Source organism: Toxorhynchites rutilus, chromosome 2 (genome assembly GCF_029784135.1).
Source record: "Toxorhynchites rutilus septentrionalis strain SRP chromosome 2, ASM2978413v1, whole genome shotgun sequence".
NCBI classification, from domain to species: Eukaryota; Metazoa; Arthropoda; class Insecta; order Diptera; family Culicidae; genus Toxorhynchites; species Toxorhynchites rutilus.
The window spans coordinates 167,193,346-167,214,123 of record NC_073745.1 but is presented as its reverse complement, the minus strand read 5'-3'; the positions used below and the strand labels follow the sequence as shown (position 1 = coordinate 167,214,123).

At 40.3% G+C, this 20,778-nt stretch overlaps 1 protein-coding gene and 1 long non-coding RNA gene across 4 annotated transcripts in view; both read left to right on the top strand.

Moving 5' to 3' along the window:
• The first annotated feature begins 216 nt into the window (after positions 1–216).
• On the top strand, positions 217–900 carry LOC129769025 (uncharacterized). The gene is made up of 3 exons (XR_008741796.1): positions 217–263; positions 508–565; positions 751–900. It is a non-coding gene; the product is annotated as an uncharacterized LOC129769025 (long non-coding RNA).
• A 435-nt stretch (positions 901–1,335) lies between these two features.
• The window catches only part of LOC129768995 (WD repeat and FYVE domain-containing protein 3), a 108,582-nt gene continuing 89,139 nt past the window's right edge, over positions 1,336–20,778 (top strand). For 2 of the 3 annotated variants that reach the window (XM_055770972.1, XM_055770970.1), the window contains exons 1-4: positions 1,336–1,494; positions 1,582–1,880; positions 3,964–4,105; positions 4,476–4,625. In XM_055770972.1, the coding sequence (XP_055626947.1) occupies positions 1,606–1,880; positions 3,964–4,105; positions 4,476–4,625 (567 nt within the window). In that variant the 5' untranslated portion in view covers positions 1,336–1,494; positions 1,582–1,605. Of the gene's footprint in view, positions 1,495–1,581; positions 1,881–1,966; positions 2,091–3,963; positions 4,106–4,475; positions 4,626–20,778 lie in introns of those variants that run through there. The other variant, XM_055770971.1, reaches the window with a different exon arrangement.

The window sequence follows — 20,778 nt, the reverse complement described above, 5'->3', positions numbered from 1 at the left end:
TTTACCCCGCCTTGCCACCCGCAGACGGCACTGCCCTAAGCTTCTGCTATAATCACAATAAAACTACATGAATTGAGCGAATCGCTATCACAGCAGCCTTTTTTCCTCATTGAACTGTCAAAACACAACACAACAGTTTTTGGAAAGAGAAACGATTTTTGTAAGTATTAAAAATTGCTTTTATTTTCAGTTTAAACTCAATTTAATTCGTTTCAGATTGGATTGATCGAACTCCCGAACTGCAGAGTAGACAGATAGGACAGGTGAGTAAGTTTATTTCACTGTTCTATCAGAAAAATCTGTTGTATTGGTCGGCAGAGACATAGAGGCAGTTGAATTATTAAAATAATTGTGCCGGATATTTTTCCCGTATACAGGGATGTGACCGGAATAAATATTTGTTATCTGATAACGAATATTTATTCCGGTAATATAATAAAAATAATATCGTTTCTATAGGCTATAATATTTTATATACATGTATACTATTTATTATTTTTATTTCAGGTTAATTTCACATTGCCTTTTATTGCTCCAGCTTCAACAGGCATCATAGTAAATACAGGTGAGTACAATGATTTATTTTTGTTGCATAGTTTTCATGTTTTTTGTTATGAACGGAATCGACCTAATAGTAAAAACGGTTCCTTGTTTCTGGTTTTTTCTAGACCAAGGAATCGTTTTTGTTATCGTTCCTATTATCTCTAACGTATAATGTACTTTCGTATTGATTATTTTATTTATTTTCAGGTTAATCCCGCATTGCCTTCCACCGCTCCACCGACAGCAGGCATTCACATCAATATTATTATATACTACACATACTTTTAACATGAATATATATTTAGATGTACATTATAAAACTAAGTGAATAACCGATAAGTTGATGATTGTATTTCAAGTTGCAATTGTATTTAAGTGTAAATTGCTTTTTCTAGAAATAAAATACATATTTTTTATCAACAGTATTTCTTTCATTACATTTTATTTTCATTTCCTTGAAAAGAAACAGAGCCATAATAAGGGTCGAGCAGTTTTGCGTGTGGTCGACGCGGTGCCAGATTGGCCCAATGTTGGCTTATAATTGGTTGTCAAATACGAAGGGTAGGTCGACAGAATCATTGCAAAATGGCACGATATCGGTACCGTTGTCGACACCATTTGTTGGGACCAATTTTGCACAAAAAAGTAGACTGGGAATGCTGAGATCAAATCTGTAAAATTTCCTATTTCATCGCATATTATTCATCGATTTTTTTACCTTCAGTGAAAAGCGCAATATATGTTTTGCCATATGCGTTGTTTTCGTTCAACCTTTTCAAAACACTTGGGTATGAATCAAGTAATATCAAAGTCCTTGCTGTCAGAACGAGTCGTCCTGAATCGCTGTGCAATTTAGGCAAAGAAAATCAATAAAGTGTTTTTCCAGGTTGTTGAAGTAAAATATACTTGAGCACATATAAAGTTTTATAACATGGCTTTTGAAGTGTGAAGGTGAACATTTTGTTGTTTCGAAGTTGATATATCAATGAGGTTTTTTATTTTCAAATTAAGTTCATTACTCTTTTGTTTACTTTGCAGTTGTTTTCGTTTTAAAGGATCGCTATGAACGAACTAACGACTGATTATGGAGCCACTAGTGGTGAAAACAACAGTAATTCTGAAACAAAATGTTTCAAGCATTTACAAAAACTATTCATGGAATTTATAAGTACAAAGGATTTGTTAACCGACAATGTCAGAGAATTCCAGTTATACAATATGCTACCATTGTTCTGTAAATTGTTCGAATCATGCCAGGCAAGTGATCTGCATTTTCCAGACATCTCTTTTTTCTGCCAACATTTATCGAAACTCATGGTCACAGAAATCAAAAGACGGTAAGATATATTCGTTCTATGTTAAGTTCAACTCAAGTAGACTAATCAATTTTCCATTTATTATTTACGAGTGCATTGTTTTCATTTCTGATCTGAAAAATCGAGCTATGTTTGTGGTCACTCGATTTGTCCAAAACTATCACACCGAAATCTGACTCGTGCGTTTGCATTTATTGCAGAGCAGTATAACAGCACAACAAAAAACAGGAAGTGGGTTATATCTATGGTCTAACCGCAAGGGTGACGTACGACTATCGTTGATTTAGAGATCATTTGTTTGAAGTTGAATCTGAATTCATTCTGAATGAATGAATATTTGGAGAACTTCGAAAACGAGAGCGTTACGTTGGAGGCACAAGTATTTGTGCATCCAATATTGGATACGGAAATATCCTACTGATGGGGAAGAATAATCTTCAGAAGCTATCCTGTTAATTGCGATTGATTGAAAAATCACAAAACCAAATGTATTTGGTCACAGTGTTACATGGATAGAAAACATTAAAATGAACTCTTTCACATGAATGTAATTTTAAATTCCCAGAGGAACTGGCAGATTATTTTCAGTAACGATTAGATATTTCCACATTTTCCTCGATACTGGAAGCCCACCAGTGGTTAATGCTAACTCGATAAACATCTGTTAATAGCACTTGATTGAAACATATTTGGTCACAGTGTTACATGGATAGAAAACATTCAAATAAACTCTTTCACATGAATGTATTTTTAAATTCCTAGAGGAACTGGCAGATTATTTTCCGGATCTTTCTCGATGCTGAACGGCATCCAAACGGAAAGAATTCCGTGCATGTATGTGTATGTGTAGCGGCTGCTTCGATGGTCACCTTCTCTTCTCCTGAAGGATCGGCTTCTCTGTGCTCCCTCACAGTTTCAAACAAACTGCTTGAGTTTCAGGGCAGATCTCGATCCTTCGCCTTCCAGCACCCTCATCAACAATGTTGTCTTGTTGATGTCCTCACGAAAAATGAATGCGTCTCACCACCAGAATATTGCTTAAGTATGCTTTTTTGCGTTATTGAATCGAGAGAAGGCGTGGTTTACGATGGCAATTTAGAAGGCAAACTAGAGGGGAATGAACTCTCTGAGCTCGGAACTTTCGGCGACAGAGCAATAATCGATTGCGGGCGCATACAATATTGGATACGGAAATATCCTACTGATGGAGAAGAATGATCTTCAGAAGCTATACTGTTAATTGCGATTGATTGAAAAATCACAAAACCAAATGTATTTGGTCACAGTGTTACATGGATAGAAAACATTAAAATAAACTAAAAAGATATTTCCACATTTTCCTCGATACTGGAAGCTCCAGTGGTTAATGCTAACTCGATAACCATCTGTTAATGGCACTTGATTGAAAAATATTTGGTCACAGTGTTATATGGTTATGGAGAAAACATCGAAATAAACTCTTTCACATGAATGTATTTTTAAAGAGGAACTGGCAGATTATTTTCCGGATCTTTCTCGATGCTGAACGGCATCCAAACGGAAATAATTCCGCGCGTGTATGTGTGTGTGTGTAGCGGCTGCTTCGAGATCTTCCCGGGGAACCGTTTGTGGCATCACTCTCCTGGATGGATTCCCTTCTGGCCAGGTGCACAAACAATCTATTGGTGACACCGTTCATCCGCGCTTTCATGATAAATGAAGAGCTTCACCACAACAGCGACAACATGCTCCAATCGCTGTTCAATTAGAACTGAGTGCATTTCCAAGCGGCGCTCGCTTATATACCGATTGGTGATTTCAATAGCCTGGTTTGAAAGCAAATTTAAGACTATTGAAACAAGTTTTTGGATCAGAAAGTAACAAGTATAGAACGCGTAGACATTTTATCTTTCGAATGAAGTGTTTATCATACCATTGCGTTCAGTTGTTTAGGAGCTATTAACACTCAAAATCTCGGTCTCCGGCGTAACGCTTTCGTTTTCGAAACTTTGATTTTACACCCCGGTATAGAAATGAAAGACGTAGTCCTACGTCAAAAAAATCATAAATAAAGCCGTCTGGACTTCTATATTGTATATTCACATTATTCTATATTCTATTTCAGAGGATCCAATCAGAGCACAGAAACAGCTTCTATGAAGATAGTAGCTTTCCTCGAGTTTGATGAAAATAACGAACATAGCAATGGCTGGCTACTTTTGACTGCAGTTAACATCATGGCAAATGGAGACAGATCTTTGATAGAAGTAAGATATCAACAGCTTATTTGAATGAAATAACGTGAAATAAGACGAATATGTGTAGAATCTGTATGAACAGTATTTGTCAGTTAGTATTGGAATTCAGAGTAGTAGTTCATCATTGCACATTCAAGTTGTTCGAATGTAGTTGGGCTGGGATTTTCTGTTTCTCCTGTTTTCCTTTTTTTAACAATTTGTTTATTATATGAGCATAGGCGTTATACGAATTCTGTTCACTCATCCCGTCGGTCTTAATTATTTCCCATTGTTCTGATTTTTTTAGGTTTAGGCATAGCAAATATGTCCTAAAGTCGTATGCCAAATAACACATTTCGGTTGCATTTTTATTTGTTTAATTTTTTTTTGTTCGTTTCAGGTCATGACTAATGCTTCAATTCCTTCGACCTTGGTGAAGTGTTTATATTTGTTCTTCGATTTGCCTGAAATAACTGATTGCCAAGTTGAAAAACAAGTAAAGTTCACCAGACATGAGAAACGTCTCATGCTGCAGAAAGTGTTCGTACAGGTAAGTAATACTAATATTCACACAATGTTCTACCATGAAATTTCAGTGATATTTTTCCCTTGACCGTTTGTATACGGAGCGAATTTTGTGAGCACATGCCAAAAATGCACATTATTCTCCATTGCGCGAGCAAAGGTTTCCAGGTGTGTGGAAGATGGCATCGATCTAATTGATTTATTTATTTATTTTCGTCAAACAAATGTAGACTACACACTTATATATTAACACTTAGACAGCCATGGTGTTTTGGCCAAAAAGATCGTAAAAACCTGGAGCGTCCAATGGTTGATTTTTATACTAGATGGTTGCCAGGAACCCATCTAACATGAAATTTCATCCCCATCTGCCATATAAGGGTAAAAACTACCCGTGTGCAGTACTGCACACGCGGCCCCAACTCAAGGTGAACGAGTGAAATATCGATAAAAAACTTTATAAAACAATTTATTTTTTCATTATTTCAAACTCGTAAAATGTCCTCTATTAAAACAATCCAGACCAGGGCACGCCATAGTCATAGTCAACTGAGGTCGGCTGATTAACCGACTGACTATATCCGTAGTCAGTTAGTAATGGCTTTGGCTTCTTCACGCAGTTTCTCTGCCAAAACGACTGAATAGTCAGTCGGGCGTTTAGTCGCTATCTCCCTCTACCGACTCGACTATATCATTTCATTCTTCCCAGTCAAATTTTCCTCATTGCATTTTGAAGTGACTTCCCCCAAAACGAATTCGTTCTTCTCTCTCTTTCCCATGTATCTTTATGCATGCATCGATGTTTGAGTTCACTTTGAGTTCACTGGATTTGACAAACGCTACAGGTGAGCTAGATTTTTTTGTATGTAATAATGTCTTAGGCGGCTCGCACACCGCAGCAATAAGCAACTAGCAAACTGCAGTACACAATATGCAACAGGAAACATATTTTGTTGTTCTTCGCATACCAGAGCAATAAAAACCCCTGACATTATGCAAACAATCGCCTTAATGTACGAAACTTGTCAAAATATGAGCGATAAGTTGCTATTCAACCGACACGCCGTGTTGCTAGCGACATGTGTTGCTCTGTAAAGGCGACAGCGATATCGTATTGCGTCGGTGTGCGAGATCAACAAAGATTAAATGGAAAAATCCATTGGTGATAATATTGCTTATTGCATGTTGACAGTTGCTAGTTGCTCATTGCTCCGGTGTGCGAGCCGCCTTAGGGTGGGTTTAGACTAGGGATATATTCATGTGAAGAAATATGATGAGATTTATAGAAATCGCATCAACCGTTTACACTAGCGTGAACTTCTATAATGAATATATTCATATCTTCGGTGAATTTATTCACCTGAAGTAGAACTGCATCCAACTTTAGTGATTTCTCACCAGTGAGAAATTCACAAGCGTTTACATATGCTGAATTTATTCAAGTTATATATACCTCGAATAAGTGTATCATATTTATTCTCACAAGTTTACACCTATTTTCACGTGAATAAATCCATTTATAGCCATAGATCTCCCTAATGTAAACCCGCCATAACATACTTAAAATTATCCAATTTAAGTCAAATATGCGCCGTTTTGTTCGCAAACTTGTTGCCATTTAGAAGGCAACTTCATAGTTGAGCAGCTCATAGTGGATGATTTCCTCCCAATCCCACCAAACACACAGCAAAACCTTCCTGGTCGTCAATCCGGGCTTGGCGATGGTTTGGGCCGGCTCACCGCGCTTCGACCACGACTTTTTCGCTTTAGGTTGTCGTACGTGAGCCACTTTTCATCAGCAGTCACCATCTTCTTCAAAAATGGGTCGAATTCGTTCCGTTTCAGCAGTGCATCGCAGGCGTTGATTCGGTCTAAAAGTTTTTTTTTGCGTCAACTCTTGTGGCACTCATACATCCAGCTTTTTTTGGAATCCAATCTTCTGCAAATGGTTCCAAACGGTTTTATGGTCTATACCCAGTTATACCCATGGTAGGTCGACACTCCCTCCTCCTCAAGGGGAACTGGGGTGCATAACTCGAGAACTAACCAAGTAAATGGAGCCAAATTTAGCATGTGAAGGCTTTAGGAGGCATGGCAAGAATTGTGTCTGAAAATAGATTTATATTATTTTTTTTCATACATACATTTGTTGAATCTTCCATGATGTTGTAACCTTCGGTCACTAATTACAGTTGTAGCTCCGCCACAAATAGGTTTCACCTGAAACTCAACTACTTGCTACTCGTTCGTTTGTCATTTGACAGGGAATAAGTCTGCCGTTGTAGGTACCTTGGGACGGAAGTTGAGTAGTTTGAACCTTGTAGTTGTGCGCCCAGGAGTTGAATAACTCACACATTTTTCCAACCCGATAGGACATTCGTATGTTCGAGCTCACGACATTTTGATTTGTTCTCGGCATGTCCTGTGCTCGTTCATTCTGTCGTCGACTGTCTCCGAGAATTGTAGTGCGCGTCGTGAAAAGTAATTTCTAATTGTTAAATGTTAAAATTAAAATAATTTAGTGTTGATTTGTTGTAGGATTAAAAATATAACTAATAAGTTTGTGGTTTAATATAAGTCGTCATAATAAAAATATATTTAAAAGAAACCGGTCAGTATGCTAAAAACAGATAGTTAAAACTTAACCTAACCTTAATCTACAGTTTTAATAAAAGTTTCGAATCAATACAAAGGAACAACGGACATATAGTTCACATAAACCAAACACGTTAAAAAGGCCCACACGGAGAATCTGAAGCAGATCGCGCAGGAAGAAGGCCCTGACGAGGGACGATCACATACGGCGCAACTTTACCCAAATACCGGCCAGCGTTCACTATATGATAATTATCCGCGCTGAGAACCTCGAAACCAACTCCAAAAACAGCAAGTACTGTGTACTCACCAAATAAACCACTCACACACTCCCCCATAAATCAAACCCAACGAATAAATACAATTGTTTCAAATATACCCAGTTTTAAGAACATTTCCGCAACAAACAGCCCTCAATTATCTTCCTGTTGTTCGTCACTCGGGTTCGACCGGAACCACCAGGCCTCGCTCGCAGACAGTGGCCAAAGTTACAAGCACGGTTGCCTTTGATCCACCATCAGTGAGATTCGGATTTTGAAGAATCGTGTGTCGTTGGCGACTAGTGGGCATTTGTTCTTATTTTGTGTTCCTGCTTACCAGAGTTTCCTTGGTCCGTACATAAGACGAAAGACTGCATGACTTAAAGAGTCTCCTCTCGCGCATAGCCGGGGAGTTACAATGTGGAAATAACAATATTTTCTAACATAACGTTAGTTATCAATTTTTACAGTTAAAATTTGACATGTGTGCCGGAGCACAACACTAACGTTTGACCACGTTCAAATAATTAACGTTTTTGACGTAGAACTAAGTCTTTCATTTAGGGTGCCAAATCAGAAAACTTTTCACGTTTTTATGAAATAAAGTTAACGTTAATAACTATTTTTGCCACGAACGGATTCTGGCGATTTACATACCAAACAAATCGGAAATTCCTTAAGATTTGTTTGGTATGTTATTCATTACAATTCCATGGTGTGTAACTGGTTAAAATTCATGAAAACGATAAGCGTTTTCCATTTTCCCATACATTTGTTCTGTTCATTTGTGTGCTTTCCCGAACAGAGCTGTCAATAACGGGCAACTTATCGACGAGCAACGAAGGGGAAATCGTAAGATTTTATGTCTTCGTGAACAAAGGAAAAGAAGAAGAACGAAGGGGAATATTTGCCTAGAATATAAACAGTGGATCTCGCTGAGGCAATCTTTCATATTTCGTGAGGACACCGACTAAACAATATCGTTACTGGGCTAGTTGGACGGTGAGTGATCGAAGGCTTTTCTCAAGGCAATGGGGGTGGAGGAGTAATACGAGGAAAAAGTAAAGTGTTCCAAGGGCCTTTTTGAAGGTTAGAGACGAATGAACTGAACAAGTTTAAAGTCTCACATGACTTAGTTTCGGATTGAGCTGTGAACGCGACCAAATTACTGACTCGCTGATGTCTCTAGCATTGCAATCATTACATCAAACTGACGCCATTGCATTAAGGTTCTGAACTACACAATTGTGTGAGGAATCATCAAGCTAGGCTATCGTCAGCTCACCAAGAAAATAAATGTTCTGGAATTGTGATTTGGTTTCGCATGACGGTAGCAAAACTCTCTCCACAAAGGATGACAGCTAAGCTGATCTAGACCTGCTGAGGCAAATATTCAGCCTTTTTCGAAGCAGTTGACATCGTTTGTTTTCCGTCATCATAAAGGCTTCGATGGTGCCTTTGACATTGCATCAATGCATTGAACTGGCGCTATGGTGAAGCAGGAGCAGGATTGTTTGAGGAATACCAAGTCATTCAATAAGTTATTAATTTATTTGGGTTCGCGTGCCAGTTGCAAAACTGCCTTCAACTAAGATTGCATTTGCGCTAATCTTGATCATAATGAAACAGTACTACTCTTTTTGAGGTTGTTGAGATTAACAGAAAGAGTTCATTTCGTTTATTTAGTCACCGAGAAGTAAATGTCGTTCTGGAATTTTGCATGTGATTTGGTTTGGTTTGCCCGTAGTAAAACTTTCTCCACTAAGGATGATAACTGCGTTTATCTCGAGCATATATTGTTCTGCGAGGACAAGAATGAATCATCAACCAATAATCGTCAAATAATTCCACAAGGAAAAATATTTCAGTGTGACCAAACTGGTAGAATGGTTATTTCTAAAATTTCGTAGCATTATAAAATAACATTCGCAGTTATGAACAAGCGACTTGAATTAAACTACAGCGTAGTTCTCAACGTCAACAATGCGGTCGTGTCTTGGACACAACCTCCTATAATTTTTTTTCTTCAGACGTGTAGGTTGACCGAGTTGCCTTGCTAGTGAATTTGGATGATTCATCGCCTTTTCCGCATAATTCCTCCTCGTTTTAAGAAGTTCTTCTTTAACCGTCGCCATCCCTAAGTCTCGATGTATGACACTATTGCGGATGTACCAAGGGGTGCCAGTAATTTGTCTTAGCAGTTTATTTTGTACTCTTTCGATGATTTCGATATTACTTGCTGAAGCTGTTTGCCAAAGTTGACAGCCAAATAGGCTTCAGCATGGATTTGTATACAAGTAGTTTGAACTCTAGTTTTTATTTCGACTTCCTCCCGATTAGCCAATGTGTTTGATTTAATCGCAATTTCAATTGCGTTTTCTTTGCTTCTATGTGTTTCTTCCAGGTTAGACGGCGGTCTAGGTGTATACCGAAATATTTAATTTCATTCGATTGTGGTATTGCAGATCTATTGAACCTGATTTGCGGGCATGTGTTCTGATTAAGCGTGAACGTAAAGTGGAAACATTTTGTTTCATTTACTTAATTCTCCGTTTTTGAAGCCCCTTTTCCACGACCTTTATGTGTTCCTGGAGATCCCGTGAAGCAATCGTTCTGTTTTTGTGACTGTTGAGAATAGCTGTGTCATCTGCGAATGTAGTCATTAAGTTTCGCGCGGTTGGGAGATCAGCTGGTCGGTGTTAAGTCAGAGCGGACCAAGTCGCAGAGTTAAAAATTTCGAGTTATTGATTGCATTAGGTTAAACATCTTGTAAGCTCCATTCCACATTTATCAGATTTGGAAGAAACTTCAAACTCGTTTTCCTCGAAATCATTAAAATGTCACATGCTCCGGTCTGACTTAACACCGACCAGCTGTGTAGATGAGATAGAGAATTGGTCCAAGAACACTGGCCTCTGTTGATAGAATTTGGTTATACCGAATTTTCTTACCAGTAGGTAAGAACGCATAATTTCATATACTTGTGGTAGCATATTTTTAATTTTACAGAGCAGTCCTTCGTACCAGACTTTATCGAATGCTTGAGCTATGGCGCTGAGCAATAACCACGGCCTTCATATACTTTACGAATTTCTTCTATTAATCGGTGCACTTGTTCAATATTGCCATATTTTGCTCGGAATCCGAATTGATGATTCGGGATCAATCTTTCAATCTCGGGCGCTGATTTTATTAGGATAATTTTTTCGAACACTTTTGAGAAAATTGGAAGGATGCTGATAGGTTTTGAAATTCCACTTTCTGTGTGTCTTTCCCTGGCTTAGGAATCATAATGATGGTCGAAATTTTCCATGCTTGTGGGGAATATCCTATATGGATCATTGCGTTGAAAATTCTCGTGAGATGTTTTATTGCTAGGTCAGGTAGTTCCTTGATCATATTTCTGTTCATGTGGTCGATACCGGGTGACTTTTTCACATTGATATGATTTTGGATAGCATGTCTCACCAGCCGATGTTTGATGTTCATTTTGTTTTGGTTTGTAGCACCAGAAAATTCGAGCGTTTCTTGATTAGGTCCCGATTGATTCGGAGTGAAAACTTTTTGAAGATGGTTTGCAAAAGTTGCTGCTTCCATAGTGAGTAATTAGTATCGTGATTTGGTGACAATTCAGTTAAGTAATTATGATATTTTTCATCTTTCTCGTCTAGTAATATCTTTCTTAAATTACGTTGTGCCATATTGAATTGGTTTTTAGATTTTGGCGATCGTTTGTTTTGCCAGATACGTCTTAGTCGTCGCTTTTCTGCAACTGCTGACAATAATAATTTTTTTTGTGTTTCTGGGTCTTCATAGGTGGGGTAGCTATCTTCGCAGCATTCTTCGTGAGTACACTGAGCTGGTTAACTGCGTCCTCGATATCCTCGAGAATGTTAGAAGAGATTTATTTTGTCTAGTTCGTTGAAAAGGTAGTGAGATTAGATGACGTCTGCTCTCTTCCTTTTCTATGAAGTATTCCAGAAGTATTGGTGAGTGATCAGATGATAAGTCCAAAAGAAGCTTCGATCGAATTCGTTTACTATTGATATTTTTTGTGACAGCGAAATCTAGCAGGTCTGGAAGTCGTGCGAGATCCCCTGGCTAGTGTGTCGGTTCACCGTATGATGCAATGTCATAGCCAGAGTCAGTGATAACTGTATAATACGCGTCCACGAGTGGTAATCAGCCTTGATCCCCAAAAGATGTGTTTTGCGTTGAAGTCACCAGCGACGATAAATCGGTGCCCTTGAAGTGAGAAGAAGTCTTTCAGTTCCTCTTTCGAAGGGTGGCGGTTTTTTGACGTAGGACTACGTCTTTCATTTCTATACCGGGGTGTAAAATCAAAGTTTCGAAAACGAAAGCGTTACGCCGGAGATCGAGATTTTGAGCGTTAACAGCTCCTAAACAACTGAACGAAATGGTATGATAAACACTTCATTCGAAAGATAAAATGTCAACGCGTTATATACTTGTTACTTTTTCATCCAAAAACTTGTTTCAATAGCCTTAAAATTGCTTTCAAAAACAGGCTATTGAAATCACCAATCGGTATATAAGCGAGCGCCGCTCGTAAACCCACTCAGTTATAATTGAACAGCGATTGGAGCATGTTGTCGCTGTTGTGGTGAAGCTATCTTCGTTTATCACAAAAGCGCTGATGAACGGTGTCACCAAGTGCCTGTTTGTGCACCTTAGGCCAGAAGGGAATCCATCAGGAGGAGAGTGATGCCACGGTTCCGCTTGGAACATCGGAGCAGCCGCCACACACACACATACACGCGAGAAACCCTCGTTGCTGACAAATATTCTATTACTTCCCCTGGGAATTGAAAAATATATTCATGCGAAAGAGTTTATTTTGATGTTTTCTATCCATACAACACTGCAACCAAATACATTTGGTTTTGTGATTTTTCAATCAATCGCAATTGACAGGAAAGCTTCTGAATATTATTTTCTCCCCTCAGTAGATAATTTTCGTATCCAATATTGGATGCATAACATGAAAAACGGAAAATTTTTCGCATCGCGAAAGTCATGTAATTTTCGAGCGATTATTTGCTTCCTACTCATATAATGCTGCGACCAAATACATTTCGTTTTGGATTTTTCAATCAAGTGCGATCAAAGTAAGACCACGTCTTTCGGCAATTTATTAGAGGTGCAATTACCCAGCGCCAATTAGAGTCGACTATCGATTGCGGCATTCGTACACAAATAATTTTATAATGCAGTTTCATCGGAGTGATTTCTTCGATATGGGAAAATAATCACTACATCATGTCATGTATTTCATATTCTTCACTATCAAATCCATATACATGGCCCCTATCGGTATCGAATTATCATCGACACCACGATTTTCGCTAAATGCTCATTTCAGTTCGGCCTGCAAAAAACTTTTCTGAACTCTAATCCATCAAATTTGGAGCCCTGAAGGGCCGTTGATTATATGCTAAGCTAATATAGCACGATCTCTTCGGATACGATGGGCCAGCTGGATGTCCTTGGGCATAATGTGACGCGTTTTGCGTGTATAGCACACAAATTGGTATCTTCAAATAGGCCTCCTGCAGTGACATAACCGCGGGACTTTGACGAGCAAGTCGGTTTTGAAGTCCTGGGCAATTCCACGAACCAAACGCTGCAAAGGTAGCTTGCGGATCAGCAATTCGGTCGACTTCTGATAGCGATAGACGAATTTCACGCAAAGTTCCCGGTCGATAGCGATGTGGCTTTTTAACACACTTCCTGCGACTGGTGCGCATATCCTAGCTGCTTTCGTGGTGCCTTACCACCGAAAGACTAACGAGCTGTCTGCTTGGTCCCTCAACAAACAAGTCCTCACGGTGCGAGAGTAGAGTAAGAAATGAACTTTTATGGTTTATAATATCACGCTTCCTTTGCTTTCGTTCATTTTGTATGTATGTATGTTTCGTATCGCGAAAATTATATAATTTTCAATCGATTGCTCAGTCGCTGAAAGTTTCAAACTCAGAGAGTTCATTCCCCTCTAGTTTGCCTTCCAAATTGCCATCGTAAACCACACCTTCTCTAGATTCAATCACGTACCAAAAGCATACTTAAGCGATGTTCTGGTGGTGAAACGCATTCATTTTTCGTGAGGACATCGACAAGACAACATCGTTACTGAACGAGCTGAACGAGCTGAACGAGCTGAACGAGCTGGACTAGCTGGACGAGCTGAACGGCGAGGGATCGAGGAGTTCATTACCTGGCCTGACTTGACCTGAAACGCATTCATTCATTCCCTTGGAATTGAAAATTTTTATCCATATAATACTGCGACCAAACACATTTGGTTTTGTGATTTTTCAATCAAGTGCGATCAACGTAAGACCACGTCTTTCGGCAATTTATTAGAGGTGCAATCAATCCTAAGAAGGAATTCCCGTTCTACGCGCACTGGTAAACGATGTTTGCTCAACAATTTCTCAAACGAGAAATGGGTGTTGTGAGAAAGGATAAACGAACGCAAAAAATATGTAGACTGATTTGATGCAACAGTTATTTTGTCTATTGGAATTGGAATACAAATCATATCCCAATACAAGCAATGTATTATGTATTATACAACTATCGTGTGATTGCTTTTTTTTGCTGAATATTGTGCCTTCAACGTAACGCTCTCGTTTTCGAAGTCCCCCAGGTATTTATTTATTCATTCATTCAGAATTGATTCAGAAGCTACTAAAAACAATTGATCACTAAATGAAAGATAGTCCTACGTCACCGTTGCGGTTATACCACAGATATAACTCACTTCCTGTTTTCTTTAATGTTGTGTATACAGGGCACCCCCTGTAGTTTGCAGTGTGGTTGCCACCGCAGTTACTGCATTTTTTTGCTTCTATTGCTGTTCTTGAGACTGGACATTTTTTTGTCTCATGAATACCACTGCAGACTACGCAGACTGCTGAAAGGCCAGTCTGTTTGTGCGGCTCTTCGAACATCACTAAACGATTTAAAAGTCGGGTGACTTAATAAATTGGATGCACTTCACCCGGCTTCAATTTCCTTGTTGATGGCTCTAGTTCTACTCTATAGAGCGGCTGTGGTTGTTTTAATCGGTTCAACATATTAGTAACCGAAGCCACTTCAAAACCGTTATTGGTTAGAACGTTTTTTATGTGATCGGGTGAAACACCCTGTTCTATGCCTTTCAGTACCCAGGGGTACCAAATGTACTGCATCACGACAGTAATCTCATGACTGTCGCCACCATTGTCCCGTGACAGTCACGCGATTGAATTTTTACTACAGTCACACAGTGGAAATGTTATGCGACATATATTGTTACTGTCGTGTACTGTACACGAATACATTCCCATGTGAGAGTATTTTGGTCTTTCGTCTGCGACAGACCCGCTTGCTCATTAGTGATGTTTTTGTAGATTTTGAATGCAATAGTTATACGTTGCTACCGTCGTTGATGATTTTTTCCCTCGTGCTGATGTTGTCGGGTGTCTTAGTATGTATTTTTCCAGTACGTCATTTTATTTCATTTCATTTTCGCAAACTAAAGAGATTAACCTGCTGTGCAGCGAAGAATTAATAACAATTAATAACTGGCGAATTCTGCAGCATATTCCGATACGGGAAAATTTAATTTGTCGATGACGCGGCTATTCTATGTAGAGAAGTTTTCGGGGGAAATAGTGTGAGCAACAGAAGAGAATCTGTTGAATGAGGTGCGTGGTGAAGTGTCGTGGGTGGAGGTCGTGTGAATGAAAGTTATGCGAATGCAACTGTAGGGCCAGATTATAATGCGGCTGGGGGAAGTGTTGCGCACTTAGCAATGTAGGTTTGGACATGAAGGAGATTTTATTTTATTTATGAATAAAATATGTTTAGCGCGTAATCTTAATACAGGGAAACTTCGACATAACGTACCCTCGTTATAACGTACCCTCGATATAACGTCACTCGATATAACGTACATTTTACCTCGATATAACGTACACTTTTCCAAAGTGTTAAGGAAAAATTTTTTTAATATTTTTTTCTGATAGAATAATGAATTATTTTTATTGTGATGCTAAAACAAGTTTTGTACCTTCAATCAATTCCGAAATACAGCTGGCTTTGTGATTCCGGATTCTAAATGAATCAAGCTTTAATCAACAGTACGAAGGGAAACATCATGAGAAAGGCTGGCTTCGTCTTCTGATTGAAGTTATTTATTAACTTTACTAAAACAGCAACACAATAATGTAATATAGACTACGTTTGTGAGTACTTTATTATGCTTCGATATAACGTACAATTCGATACAATGTACAATTTTGAAAGTGAAATGTACGTTATATCGAAGTTTACCTGTATTATCAACAAAATTTTAGTATTATTATCATTATTACTAACTGACCCGGTAAACGTTATGCTGCCATTTAGATAATTGAAATACAGCCACTGATGGGGACGGGGAACTTACTTCGACAAGTAGACGGGTTTAAACTGGTAACTTCGGGTTTCGCGATTCGAAAACCTTTTCTTCGAACCGGATGCAGCAAAAATGGCGATTTTCTTCAACGAAAATCCCATTAGACGGGAATTGAAATAAAACTGTTCTTTTCCACTAAGAAAACAGTTGATACGCTAAACTAATTGTACGCGTAATCAGCACGACACAATTGGATAGAAAAAATTCTCGAAGAATATTCGAGAATTTCACACTTTCGGGGAACGATTGAAAATACTGTGCGTTTTATTCCTTACGTTGTGCTTTAATGACTAATTTGAACAGATGGTATTACATTTTCTATTTGAAGAAAGTCAATGAGAACTAGATCATGAGAGAAAAAGTTAATTGCACACAATTTCGTAACGGTTTATCGATTTCATCAGCTCTAACATTACCGGCCACCTTTTGAAATCAAATTTCAAAACTACTTTACATGAGATGGAAAATTAATCTTCAGTTGCACACTCTAATGGGCAAATTTTGGAGACTGCACGCTTGAAGATTCCACTGGGCATGCGAAGGGTCGCAACTCGGGTCACTCCATCAGGTCCTGGATGCACTTCGAGAACGCGGGCGAGAGGCCAACGAGCTGGAGGAAGGGATTCATCCTTGACGATGACGATGTCTCCAACGGTAATCTGATAGCGCTTCGGGTTGGCACTGTATTGTTGGTTTAACTCCTTCAAATACTCATTCCGCCAGCGGTACCAAAAGTTTTGTGAATATTTCTGGAGCTTCTGGTACTGGTCGAGACGGTTCAGAGGAACATCACGGATATCTGCTTCGGGTAGTGGACGGATCATGTTTCTCACCAAGAAATGTGCCGGAGTTAAAACAGAAAAATCGTTGGGATCGCTCGATAGCGGTAATAGAGGGCTAGAGTTCATGCTACCTTCAATTTTGATTAAAACGGTTGTTAGCTCTTCGAAAGAAAGCAGTGAGGAACCAAGTTGGCGCACCAAGTGGTTCTTGGCTACTTTTACCGCGGCCTCCCAGAGACCACCGAAATTAGGAGCGCGAGGTGGTATCAGGTGCCATTGGATGTTGTCATCGGATAGATGCTTGGAAATCTTGTCGTTGTTTACTCCTGGTTTAAGCATAGTATAGACTTCATGCAAGGTATTTTTCGCACCAATAAAATTCGTACCATTGTCCGAATATATATGCTGCGGCCTATTTCTCCTCGAAACAAAACGGTCTAGAGCCATCAGGAAGGCATTCGTGCTCATGTCGCTCGCCAATTCCAGATGAACAGCTTTCGTACTCAAGCATACGAAAATACATATGTGGGACTTACGGGCTGCAGCTTTTCGATGGCTTGGTTTAAGGAAAACGGGTCCACAATAATCGACACCTGTGCAGATAAAGGCTTCATTTGCTGTCACTCTTGCAGCTGGCAGCTGGCCAATTGGTTGTTGAATTGGTTGCGGGTTAGATCTTCTGCATTCGTAGCATTTTCGAATGGCACTACGAACAGCTCTCCGACCATTTATTGGCCAGAATTCATCACGTAATACAGCGAGTGTGACCATAATTCCACCATGCATGAGCTTGCGATGTTGGTGTTTCAGAAGAAGTTGCGTAAAATGATGAAATCCGGGAATGACGATCTGATGTTTCACATTATATGGCGCGTCAGATAGGCGCAACCGGCCACCAACGCGGATCAAACCATCAGAATCAATGAACGGGCTTAACAAATGGATTGAGGATTTTCCTGATACCATTTGCCCTTTTTTCAGGCGCTTTAGATCTTCGGGGAACGTTTCAGCTTGAACCAGCTTCAAGATGGCTTTCTTGGCATTCTGGAGCTCGGCGACAGACAAAACGCTGCTGACATTACGTTGTTGTGTATTTCTGCGAGAGTTGTTATAAAAACGAAAACAGAATCCAACTGCACTAAGTAGGAGTGAGTACGACGAAAATCTGTCGATCAACGATTTTGACTGGAGCACTTGATTTGTCAGGATCATTTTCGAGCTAACCTCCATTTCCTCGGACGGTAACTGGTTTTTCTGCGGGATTTGAACCGGCCACCTTGATCTATTTTCTTTTAACCAGCTAGGACCAAATTTTCACAGTTTGCTTGCTACTAGTTCTTCTGCGGACATTCCTCGGGAAACGAGATCAGCGGGGTTATCCTTTCCAGCTACGTGGAGCCATTGCAATCCGTGAGTTGTGGATTGAATTTCCGATATGCGGTTTGCAACGAAGGTTTTCCAGGATCTGGGGGGAGATTTCATCCACTGCAATACTACTGTGGAATCGGTCCAAAATACCACAGTAGAGAAATTTATATCTAATGCCGTTGAAATTTTCTCATATAATCGAGAAGCGATGAGAGCCGCACACAGTTCTAACCTTGGAATACTGAGCGGTTTCAAGGGTGCCACCTTGGACTTCGATGTCAACAAACTGATTTTAACGATACCGTTTGCTGTTTCAGAACGGATGTATACGCAAGCACCATATGCTACCTTCGAAGCATCTGCAAAGCAATGCAATTCGGCGCGTTGACATCCGGGAATCAGAGCGTATCTATCAATACGGAAGTTGGAAAGCTGTGGTAATTGCTCGGCGAATCGAATCCACTGCTGATGTATTTCTGGAGGAACTTCCGTATCCCACTCAAGGGCTAGCAGCCACAGATGTTGCATGAGAATTTTTGCCTGCACAATGACGGGAGAAATGAATCCAAGAGGGTCGAATAATTGAGCAATTGCAGACAGGATGTTGCGCTTAGTAGGTGCCTGATTTTCGATGATGAGTGATGTTTCAATTTTGAAAACGTCTGCCTCAGGTTCCCAACTGATGCCGAGAGTTTTGATGGTTTCATCGGGTCCGAACTTAACAGATGATTCAGTTCCAAGGAGCTCAGGAGGAAGACCAGCCAAAACCGGAAGCGAATTCGAGCACCACTTCCGCAGTCGGAATCCGCCTTTCAGCAAAATCTCCGTTAACTCCGTACGCAATAGAATTGCTCCTTCGATTGTGTCGTCACCGCTGATGAAGTCGTCAACGTAAACATTTTTCTTCAGAGCGTTGCTTGCTCTCGGGTAATCATTTCCATGATCTTCAGCTAACTGTAACAGGGTTCTCGTAGCGAGGAACGAAGATGGTGCGAGACCATACGTAACAGTGCATAACTCATAAGTCTGCACGGATCCGTTACTGCCAGGTGGCCACAAAATCCTCTGCAGCGAGCGGTCATCGGGATGCATAAGTACCTGCCGGTACATTTTCTCCGCATCCGTCACTAATGCGATCATAACCATGCGAAATCGAAGATGTATGTCGAGAATGTTGTCCTGCACGACTGGCCCAACTACCAACGCATCGTTTAGTGAGTGTCCGGAGCTAGTTTTCGCTGATCCATCGAACACGACGCGAACCTTGGTCGTTGAACTTGATTGGTTTATCACGGGATGGTGCGGAAGGTAACATCTGATAGAAATAGCTTCATCATCATCGGGAACGGGAACCATGTGACCCAGGCTAATATACTCATTAATGAACGCATGATACTGAATCTTCAGTTCTTCATTCTTCTGCAGTCGCTTGTCCAACCAGCTAAGACGCCGCATTGCTATGGCTTTCGATTCGCCAATCATCTTATTGAAATCGGGATGCTTGGGCATTCGAACAATATATCGCCCAGAGGGATCACGGGAAACTGTATTCTGATAGAAATTTTCACAGTTTTGCTCGTCCACGGAGTAATTAGAAGCGCTCACATCTTCTAGCTGCCAAAATCGCTGCAGCAGTTCATCGATTGGTACAACTGTCGCCACATGACAAGTTGCTATCGCTTGCTTTGAATGTTCACGGTTACTCTCGATCTTTCCCGACGCAATCCACCCAAACACGGTTTCGATAAACAAAAGGTTTGCTATACGAAATTGTCCTTTCCGCAAGAAGGAATAGAAATGAGCAGCACCTATTATCATATCCACTCTACGAGGAGTTCCAAAATCGGGGTCGGCTAAGGCAATGTCATCGGGAAGCTCCAGTTCAGACGTACTGAACGGTACGGATGGAGTATCGCATGTAACTTTCCGCAATACCAAAAAATCGAGCACTTCATGGAAATCGGATACACGTTATCTAACTTCAGCAGATACTTCATGTTTTGCATTTGTAACGGTCCCATCTACACCGGCAATTGGCACGTTGACAGACCTGCGGCTCAAATGAAGTTGTTGGCACAGACGCTCGCTAATGGCATTTGGTTGAGAGCCGGTATCCAGCATGACATGGGCGACGTGCTCTTGAACGTAAGCATCTACTACGATCAACACAACTGTGGTCAGAAGAACGCTGGTAGGATGGAGTACTGTCTTCGCACACGGGGAACTGTCGGTAGGAACAGCAGAAACGGTGAGAACGCTGGAGGGACCCGGATTGGTAGCCCTAGATGTGAATGATCCTTTAACAGCATTCTCTTCGGGAATGGTCGAGCTTAGCTCGTATGGTTCAGGATGAATCATCGAATGATGACGCTTCGAACAATGTTTACACGTAAACTTCGATCGGCATGAGCGAGCGAAATGGTCGCTACGGAAGCAATTGATACAAAGCTTTTTCTCAATCACAACCTTCATACGACTTTTTGCATCCATGTTGTTGAAGACGGAGCAATCAAACAGGGGGTGTTTTTGCTTCTCACAGGCTGGACATAGTGGATATGTTTTCGGCGAAACTTCTGCAGCTGCGTTGGAACTCACACGGGGATTACTGGGACGCTTCGAGATGGAGGATTGATTCGCTGACTTCACTTGGTTGTGGTGTGGACGATTAACCGATATCGTCTCTAGTATGCGGGCTCGTCTTTGAAGGAA